The sequence below is a fragment of the Siniperca chuatsi genome, linkage group LG10, assembly GCF_020085105.1.
Source record: "Siniperca chuatsi isolate FFG_IHB_CAS linkage group LG10, ASM2008510v1, whole genome shotgun sequence".
Taxonomy (NCBI): Eukaryota; Metazoa; Chordata; class Actinopteri; order Centrarchiformes; family Sinipercidae; genus Siniperca; species Siniperca chuatsi.
The window spans coordinates 14796343-14807164 of NC_058051.1; the positions used below are offsets into that span (position 1 = coordinate 14796343).

At 40.1% G+C, this 10822-nt stretch overlaps 1 protein-coding gene across 2 annotated transcripts; it reads right to left on the bottom strand.

The window, feature by feature from the left end:
* Window positions 1-348: 348 nt before the first annotated feature.
* Window positions 349-10282, bottom strand: eno1a (enolase 1a, (alpha)). Of its 2 annotated transcripts, none has more exons than XM_044209927.1 (12): window positions 10125-10282; window positions 7543-7637; window positions 5378-5473; window positions 4849-4907; window positions 4114-4183; window positions 3197-3330; window positions 2830-3052; window positions 2167-2364; window positions 1490-1691; window positions 1276-1384; window positions 1051-1109; window positions 349-859 (listed from the first exon to the last, which is right to left on the bottom strand). In XM_044209927.1, exons 2-12 carry the CDS (start codon window positions 7625-7627, stop codon window positions 796-798), a joined length of 1299 nt encoding a protein of 432 aa, XP_044065862.1. In that variant the 5' UTR covers window positions 7628-7637; window positions 10125-10282; the 3' UTR covers window positions 349-795. The 2 variants fall into 2 exon arrangements, with proteins under 2 accessions (XP_044065862.1, XP_044065863.1); XM_044209928.1 differs by lacking the exon at window positions 4849-4907 and adding an exon at window positions 5163-5221.
* Window positions 10283-10822: the final 540 nt, after the last annotated feature.

Sequence of the window (10822 nt, forward strand, 5' to 3'; positions counted from 1 at the left end):
GCACTCAGATTACACCACTTGACACAGAAAGGAGCAGTTACTGAGGAGAACCTTTACTGCAAATACTTTCACATTATCTGCAAGAAATGGTTTGTGATTATAACCTTGTTAAACTTGATAGTAATCATTATGAGTTGAAGAAAAAATTGGAAAGCCATATTTCTCTCAGAGCTGCTTCTTTGCTATCTCCCTTGGGTCTCTGTTAATGATTACATTATAAAACTTTGAATTGATAAGGAAAATTGTAACATTATAAGATTAAAAGTAGAACACATAATTGAAGCTCTATAGTAATCCCACAACTTTAGTCAGCACCTGAACACGTGGATAAAAATAAATCACAAAACATTTCAAATTATATTGTTTATTTCATATTCCTGCCAACGCTTACAGTAACACAAGACCTTGTCAGCTGCTACACATTGCACATACAGCACTGTTACCACTGCTTGAGGCAGAGCTGAAAGTTACAGTAGCTCAAATACTCAGTAGAGGACCAAGAATCACTACAACTCACAAGAAGCAAAACAAAAATCTCTCACACAGTTACACGGACACAAACATAGGGACCAACACTATTTAGGAGCTAAAGCATAGTTTGAGGGTGTTTGAACTGTGGTTGTACTAGGATGTACTGCAGCCTCCCCACACCACAGACCACAGACTTGGACCTTGGATTTCAGCGTTGTTCTCTCCATCTTCTCTCCAGACAGGGCAGGCGACCTAGTGTGGCGTATATGTGTGGGGATTATTTATGAGCAATTAACGCACGGAGGCCCAAGGACGAACACCAGTTCAGATGGGGTGCCTGAAGTTCTGGCCGGCAAAACGGGCCTTGTCGCCGAGCTCCTCTTCAATCCTGGAAGAGAGTGATAAGGGTTTGTTAAAATGGATGGATCTATAGCCTGGGGAAATCTACAATATTTAAGCCTCTAAGGAGCCATGAACACACAACTAATGCTGTTAATAAAGTTCAGTGTAGCTGTAAAGATGTAACAAAGCCTTTATTTAGCCATTAGAAACACGTTTATGTTTTTGGACTGGACTCACCTGAGCAGCTGATTGTACTTGGCCAAGCGCTCAGATCGGCAAGGAGCACCTGTCTTGATCTGGGAAAGGAGTTAAATGACATATAAGACCCAATCTGTAATGCAAAAGCTACACCTGGGGTACAGTTTGAATAGTCAGCTTTAAAAAATCTCAATAACATCACTGACACCATGCCAATGAACTTCAAAATAAGAATGAAAGATGACTTGTCGGTTAAGGTTTTACCTGTCCAGTGCAGAGGCCGACCACCAGGTCAGCGATGAAGGTGTCCTCTGTCTCTCCAGAGCGATGGCTGACCATCACACCCCAGCCGTTGCTCTGGGCCATCTTGCAGCTAACAGAAAGAGACACACGTAAGCCCCATTAGCCAGCACATACTTTATTTACTTTCTTGGATTTTGCTAACAAGTGATCGCACTGCTTTGTTGTGGACACTCACGCCTGCAGGGACTCTGTGACAGAGCCGATCTGGTTGACTTTAAGCAGCAGGCAGTTGCAGGCCTTTTCGGCCACACCCTTGGAGATGCGTTTAGGGTTGGTGACTGTGAGGTCATCGCCCACCACCTGGATGCTGGTGCTGGCTGTGAAATTGGTCCACGCCTCCCAGTCATCCTGGTCAAAGGGGTCCTCAATGGATACCACTGTAAGGATAGGAAGAAGGAGTTAGTGGGAGGAAAGAGAGGAGTTATGGCCATAAATCAAACACATCAGCACTGTTTAAGAAGCCAATTAGTTAATAGTTTACATCTACAGAAACCTTAAACCTACAGTAACTGATTTTTTTGGCCACTTGGAGGCAACAACAACAAGCTGCTAAATCCTCTACTATGCATATGCACAAACAGTTCTGTTAATACTATATTGGATGTCTGCATAGGCCCACATGCCTCATGCTTGTAGCTATGCAGATGCATAATGTATCATTTCAACTTATCAACTCACAATTTAACTAAAATAACTGGACAAGACTAGTCTAGTTGTTTGAGTTTGTCCTTCCTTTTTCTTCTTATACTAAATGGATTTCTATGATATCTTGGAAACTTTGGACCTCTGGGATCTGTAAGCAGTAAGAGTTTTAGGGCTTTAAAGAAGAGGTTATATGTATTAAAAACCCACCGGGGTAATCTTTAACAAAGCTCCTGTAGAGGTCAGCCAGCTTGTCAGGGGAGATGTAGCGGCTGGGGTCATCAGGAGACTTGAAGTCCAGGTCATACTTTCCACCCTTGTAGAACTCAGAGGCAGCCACATCCATGCCAATAACAATCTTGTCAGTGTAGCCGGCCTTGGCGATGGCATTCTTCAGCAGCTCCAGAGCTGAGACAAAAGACAACATACTATAATAAAATTGTGACTAGAGATATTGCTAATAAAATCAAAACATTCACTTTTCACAAACGAGTCACCACTGAAGAGTCTGCTCCACTGGGGCATTTGCCATATCAGCACCTTGACCTGACACTGGAGTCAGAGGCCGGCAGTCAACGCATTCAGCACTGAGTTGAGGCCTTAATTTAGAAACCATATGTCAGACCAAGAGTGACGTGACAAATGAAGTACTTCCCTGGGAGGTCTAAGAATGTAACACTTTCAAGACACTCCCTAGTGACAGTAACAACTTTCGATGATCAACTCTTTCCTCAAAAATGAAAACAACCCCACAACAGTGTCCTAAAATGTAAATGTAAAAAAGTACTTTATTCAGCTAGCTCTCTGTTGGCTTGTAATGAAACTCTTATTGTTAAACAGTAGTTATGGCTCAGATTTCATGTTTCCTCTCACCTTCCTTGTTCTCCAGGATGTTGGGGGCGAAGCCTCCCTCGTCTCCTACATTAGTGGCATCCTTGCCATATTTCTCCTTGATGACATTCTTCAGGTTGTGGTAGACCTCAGCACCAATACGCATAGCCTCCTTGAAACTGCTGGCTCCCACAGGCAGGATCATGAACTCCTGCATGGCCAGCTTGTTGCCTGCATGGGAGCCGCCGTTGATGACGTTGAAAGCCTAAAGGGAAGCAGAGAGGATCCGCTTTCAGCCTAATAAAATCACGACTGATTCTAATGATTCTTTGGTTCAAACATTAATGGCACATGTCTGTTAGGCCTATGAGTATTAAGAGTCTCTATATAACTTCACTATCATGCTCACAGGGACAGGAAGGATGACTTCAGGGTTGCCAGCCAGGTCAGCAATGTGGCGGTAGAGGGGAACGCCCTTCTCGGCTGCACCAGCCTTGCACACAGCCAGGGAAACGCCCAGGATGGCATTAGCACCAAACTTAGCTGCAGGAGGGTGGACACAAATATTTCAATATATTGCGTATAGTTCTTTCAAAACTGCATTTTTGAAACATTACTGTCTTCTTACATCTATATTCTTCATAGAGTATTTTATGGGCAAATTAGGCAAAAATCATTAATGCATAACCTTGAAATAATAAGGTTCTAACTGACTTTTTTGTTGCATAAATGTATGAGTGCCTATTAATGTTTATGTGTTTTTTTTATGTCATTATTTGAAAATAACAATCCCTATCTTCATTAATCTCAATGAATGTTGAAAATACAACTCAACGTCTGTGTCCGAAATCCCTCCCACGTCCTTATACAATAGACACCCAGTAGTTTGCTCATTAGCGAGTAGTCAGTTGTGATTTCTGGCACTTATCAATCATGGTCATTTTATGTTTCTAGATAAAATAACCAGGAACAGGAATTTTTTTTTTTGGTTAATCCTGCAAATTAAATATCTGACAAATCAAATTTCTTCATCACACTGGTGCAGAAATCTGCAAAAGTATTGTCATAAAACAGTTCTGCTTACTTACTTGCAACATTGCTCTCAATGCGCTAATACACCCAGAGATATTAATAAAGGAATAGCTTCAATGAATAAATGTATGTCTAAATCTGACAGTTGACAGATTGAGATATATATATATACATACATACATATATATACACACACACACACACACAGTATATCATCATATCGCCAAATTTAAGCTCACAAAACTCTGCACTGATATTGTCAAGCCAGTTATAGTACATAAAGTAGCATCTTACACTTGTTTTCTGTGCCATCCATGTCCAGCATCAGCTTGTCGATCTTGCCCTGATCCACAACGCTCACATCCTGGATTATATATATAACGTAACAAGTTATACTGTACATTTGGAAATCAAGATTAACTAGGTTTAATTCTAATTAATTAGTTCTGAACAACACACCCCAATGTTAGAATAATCACAGCATTTCAGAATTATACCAACAAAGCTCTGCCAATGCAACGGTTTATAGATACGTATTGCTTATCATTTTTATAAATGTAAAAATCAAAAAACAGTGAGGTCAGTGTAAAATACTCAGAGAAGGAACAACAAACAACTGCTCAACATGTCAGTTTTATGCAGTGTTTTAAAATCGTACAATCATTCATTTCGAGACTGTCAGTACTGCTGCCAATCTTACTAATATTATTATGTCATTACTTTACATTGAATATTCAAGATAGCTAAATAATGAATTCAAGAAACTGATCAATTAATTTGAGACTTTTGACACTAGGTAACGATAAAAGACACGCACATCCCAGTGCCCAATAGGATGGGTGCTGGATCACAAAATATCTAGGAGAGTTGCAACAGATAGATCCGCACACCAAGTAGCTCCTGTTAAAAGGATTATAATAGCTGTAAAAATCCTTTTAACAGGAGTTACTTGGCGTGCGATCCATCTGTTTCAACTCTGCTTTTGAGTCTAGCACATAGTAATATTAGTCAAACAATAAATGGTCCTACCTTGCTAACCAGTGCAGGTGCAATTGTTTTATTGATATGATCAACAGCTTTTGAGACACCTGCAAGGGACAAGCAGACCATGACTAACCCAGACAGAAGAAGAGCATGCAGAGCAGGCGAGACAGATGACCACAGAGCAACTCATCCAATCTTATGTGGATGTGTAAGTCTATGATTGTGTATTTATTTCTTTTTAGATCTGTGAACATCTGTTAGTGCCTGTTAGGTTAGTTTCCAAAGGCAAATCCATTCTCCATGCTGCTGTGCACACCGGTATGTAAAAGGGTCATCCTGTTATTCCACACTTTATTTACCTGGTTACACAATGCAGGGGCCAAGAATTCATTTACATATTTAACTGCTCTTTTGACTCCTAACAGGAGGAAGAAAGATGGAGAAAGCGGAAATGAAGTAGTAAGAGACGAGGACAGACAACAGAATGTACAGTAGTGTTGAAATGACATGAAAGATAGCAACAGAATAGAGGTAACCAGCAAGTTTAGAGGGGGAATCAATGAAGACGCCTCACCTTTGCCCATGTAGCGTGTTTTGTCATTGTCACGGAGCTCTAGAGCCTCGTAGATGCCTGTGGAAGCACCGCTGGGCACTGCAGCTCTGAAAAGACCTTGGAGAAACAGAGGACGTTTTGCAATTGTCATTTCCTGCTGTACTGTGTCATGTCCAACAAGACGGCAAAGGTCTGACTGCAGTTTGATAAATGTTGAAATGTAATTTTACCATATCAGCCATTGCCATGACAATCAAAATGTCTGACTTTAAACTATGTGATATTTAATCAGCATTCACAAACATGTCTGATAGAACATAAAGTGCAGGAGGGGCTGCTTTGTATTCAAGGAGCAACAGCAAGTAAAAGGCACTAGGGGATGACATCCAATCAGCGAAAGGCATTTTCTGCCACAGCAATGGACATCGTTATTCTGTCCAAAGAGAGAAATAAAGCATGTGTGGAGGAAGTTGTACTGGCTGTGCTGCAGAAGGCTGTGATGTAACAGGGGAAGACAGGCTGCCAACTGAGCATGTGCAGTGCATCTGTGGAAGGATGCCAAGCCACGCCCATATATAAGAGGATGGCCATTTTGGATTCACCCAAGTGAAGAGAAATTGGGGATGAGCAAAAATCTATTCAGTTTGCTCAGTGGACCGGCAGGGATGGTGTGAGTCTGAGGGGATTTAGGGCTTAGGACAGGAGGACAGAGTCGTTGTGAGTTCAGGCTTAACAAATCATCTGCATCAAGACATCACCTGGCTGCAGCTGGGGGATGCTGACAACAGCTCATCAGAGTATAAACTGAAATGTTGTGCTATCACATTATATATGTTTTATTAACAATGTATCTGGCCAAATACAATCAAAAGATTTATCAGTAGTACGAACTTACTGACTTTACTGAGATAGTCTTCACAGAGACAATGCATCAGCAAATTTACAAGTACATATAATTAAATACATTTCTATTTTTTGCTAATAACCCCACCATGTGGATGATATAACAGTGAGTGTAAATGTCTCTCTAGATTACCAGAGCTACTGAACTTACATCATTCTAACATCAAGCATAGGAGGTTTTCTAGTATGCCTGTGACCGAGAGGCAAGCTGGTTACGTAACACAGCAAAACACATTACACTAACTATAGCAGACATGCTCTGGGTGCAACACACTCGCTTTGGTCTATGCTGTTAATGATGCCAAAACAGGCCTTGCGGACTTAAAAGGAAATCTTGTCAAAAAATAATAAAGGTGCTATTTACAGTAAACTGGAGCTCTTAGCAACCATCCAAAACTAATGAAAAGACAACAGGGCTGCAGAATAGAGCAGTCGATTTCCAGCCAATGTATTCAAGGCAGTGTAGCCTGCTCTGCTCACTTCCATGTCAATGGTCATTCAGGTTTTTTCATTAACATTCTCAGTAAATTTCCTTGGGTTGAGCTATTCCTTTGTTTTAGCTCTCAGAACAGAACAGCTCGCCAAAAACCTTCAATTACAGTCTGACCATTGGTTAATTAAATAAATTGATCTCAACCTTAGGCAGACATTACAGGGTTTAGATGTCCTATGCCCAGCAGCTTCATTATGTAATCTACAATGAGATGAGGGAAGCATACTGTAGATTTAATTTATCTGACATCTCTATCTTGCATGCAATATCAAGGATTCAAATTAAACTCAGGTTTTCTAGAAGTACCTACTGTATGAGCTATCTGTGCTCCCAAACAGGAACCATTACAGTAACAGAGTGCTGTACAGGCAGTGTGATATTACAGGAGCTATTTTCACACATTCACCATCTGATCTGATCCACTCTGGGTCTGGAGCTGGCAACAGTGTAGGGCAACAGACCAGCTACATTGGTTTGACCATCCTAATCCACAATTTAACTACTTTTCACTAACTAGCTAATTGGGCGAGACACAAAAAATGTATGAAAATTTGCAATTTCCAATATCATGTTCTTACTGCAGCATTACACATACTGGGCAATAATTACAAGTTTTAAGTTATGAGTACATTCAATTGACCTGCCAAACAATGTGTAGAGGCTGAACAAGCACTAAAGTTTGATTTGTAACTACGGTCTTCTGTAGACGTCGAGCTAGATGTGCCATCCTTGACCAAAATTTCTAAACTCATACAGAACATGAAAAGATAATATAGTAGCCATACAATACCTTTCTTGGTGTACAGGTCAACCTCCACAGTGGGGTTGCCACGGGAGTCAAAAATCTCACGGGCGTGGATCTTCAGGATGGACATGGTTCTGGATCTGGAGATGAAACAACAAGGAACAGACATGAGTATAATGCTGTTCCACAGGCCAAGCAGACAGATGCTGGTTACCGTGTACTGTTACTTACTAAATTAAAGCCAAAATTAAAGTCAAAACAGTGAGTTGGCAAAAACTGGAATGCCCAAAGACACACGAGGGACAAAATGTAATCTAATTTATAGCTTGAGTTTGGAGATAGAGCGATAAACGATCTAATAGATTCTCTAATTAAACATATATATTAGCCGTGTACACGACCTGAACCAACTGATGTGGGCTGGCCAGGATAGCAGAGATATTAGTCACAGAAAGGCGTGGCTTATGCAGCAAAAAAAAATCTCTGCAGGTCCATTCAGTTTACTTAATATATCAGATTACAAAACAGCATTGCAAAATGCTTGCAAAACTGAGTTGAGAGCACTACTGTCAAACAGTTAAGTAAGAACTATTGATAACAATGGTGAATAGTCACTATAAGTAACAATAAGTGAATGACTTGACATAATACATGTTTGGCTTCTTTTTGTCCAAGTTAGACTGTACTGATATGGGTTAATATAAGGCCTGAGTAATGGTCTAATCTCGTGTAGGCTTCGTTATCTATCCAAATTCCAATAGTGGAGGTCAGAGAAGGTTTCAAGCCAGACAGTCTGGCCGTGATGCCTGCTGTGCTATTGATTCTCATTTGTTTTATCTAACTTGCCCTGAATCCATGCACTAACTTGCTCATATACCCACTCTAAATGCATGAGAGAACTTGGAGTACAGTCTGCAAAGCTCAGCTAGAGTGTGCCTACAGCGGAACCAATGGAAAATCCTCTGTCCTTAAAAGTCTGCGTGGAAACTTGCCACTGACTACAGCCAAGAGGCAAAATCATCCAAACACACACACACACACACACACACACACACCCTGTCCTTTAGCTAAATGGAAATATTTTACAGTTTAATGGGGCTGGGTACTGAATCTCAATACCTTTTGATACCGACCGAAATGTGTCCCTAGCACCGAGAATTGAAAACCGTCAAGTCAGCAAAGTTTGCATTGGTCAATTTATTTAGTTATTCTTTGATCAGATATTCCCTGATTTACATTTTTACATTTCATCTCTGATATATATATATATATATATATACGCACACACATCATTGTATACACACATACATACATCACATCATGAAACAATTAGTTGATTAACCCATTAACCGACAACTATAATCCATTAATTGCTTAAGTAATTTTTCAAGCAAAACTGACCAAAATCCCCAACTTTCAGCTTTCCACATGCAATCTTTTGAGATCAAAAACTAAATATCTTTGGGTTTTGGACTGTTGGTCATACAAAAAAGATATTTGAATACGGCTTCAGGAAATTATGATTAATTTAATTTTTTTTTTTTTTAGAATTTTCAGACATTTTATAGACCAAACAATTAATTGATTGAGAACTTAATTGGCAGATTAATCAATTATGAAAATAATTGTTAGTTGCAGCCCTAACATATAGTATATAAACTATATTTCTGTCATGGATGTCTTGCATGCACATTACAGTAAATGTCTATTGATTTTTGTTGCCAGATCATTGCAAACGTGGAGAGCAAGGAAGTAAGCTGGCAGCACAAAATGGCACCCACAAATAAATAAATAATTAAGGATTGATACCTGATAAGTGTGTATGCATGTTAGTTTGGCTTAATCCTCAGTTGGGCTGCATTAGGTCTATCAACCTAAGCCATATCTGTGTATTAATAATCAGTTTAATAATAATCTATAAAAATATTCCCTTTAAAACTGCAGTAAGAAACTTACAATCTAATAACTGAGTGACATGTTAAAAGTACAAGTACGTTCTGGAGGTCTGTTAAGTAATTCACAAACACACACACACACACACACACACACACACACACACACTGAAGCCTGTGTAGTCTTGCTAAATACAGTAATTTTCCTACAACCGGTGGACACACCCCCATGTCTGCTGCAAGCAACTGGTAGCTCCCTGAGCCAACATGTGTAGCATACCATCACATCAGTTAAGGCTCTGAACAAAAAAGACCTTAATAGTGGTTCTTTAACAAATGGAAGAGACTGTTGGAAGTTGGACTTGCAACTTGACGCCCTTTTCCCCACACACACTGCAGTTCTAAATAGAGTGACATCTCGCCAGCTGACGGCCTAGTTTAAAAATAGACGGTGGGCTACAAACTACTCCATCCTGCAAGCCACAAAAACATCAACTGAGGAATTAACTAGCTTTTATAAAAACAAAACTCGGTAATAAACAATGAAAGTATCCGCTAACACAAGGACAAGACTTTGAGGTTACCGTCGAGGATGTGGAACACCATGTATTTATAAAAGACAACATCAGTTTATATTAATATACACTATCTTAGAATAGGCCCTTAAAATCTTAATAGCTGTTGTTCTGCATGACATCTGCATATAAAAATCAGAAATAACTGCGTCAAACTTACCTTTCCGGCCTAACTGTGTGCAAGGGCGGTGCTGTCTCTCTCTCGTGCGGGCAGGCAGAGAAGGCGCTCGTGACGCTTCGGGCTCGATGATAAGTGGACGGAATCAGGAAGAAACGGGCAATGGAGCAACCTCATTGGCTGGCACTGACTCACGAGGCAGACGAGTGCGAGGAGGGATGCACGTTCACCATCAGGAGTCAGACTGACTTTACATCCCATATGACGACGAAGAGGATGCGGATTTCTTTTTTTTTCTGAGCAAAAGTTTCACTTTTAATAAACACAAAATAAACACATACAGCGTACATACACGTAGAGCAAGAGTGTTTTTTTTATTTGAGGTGAAATGTAGTATTCTTTCGCGTGAGGATGAAAGAGGCAGTATGTGCGGAAAGATGACGCATTATGAGTACGTGCAGAGAAGCAGGGATCTCCGATGCAGTGGTTCGTTTTTGGTCACATGTCACTTGTGGTCACGTTTTTTGGCACTGACTTCTGTTCACATCACGAATATTAAAAAAATAATATGAAAAATGGAGAGGTGTGTGTTTTTCCAACAAGATGAAGCACATGGTGATTTGCCGGCCACAAGATGTCTAGACGTCTGGAGTAAAACTGGTTGAACAATTAATAGAACCGTTGTTTCAACAGCATTTCAATAATTATATTCAACATATAGTTAGGGCCTGGTTCGAGTT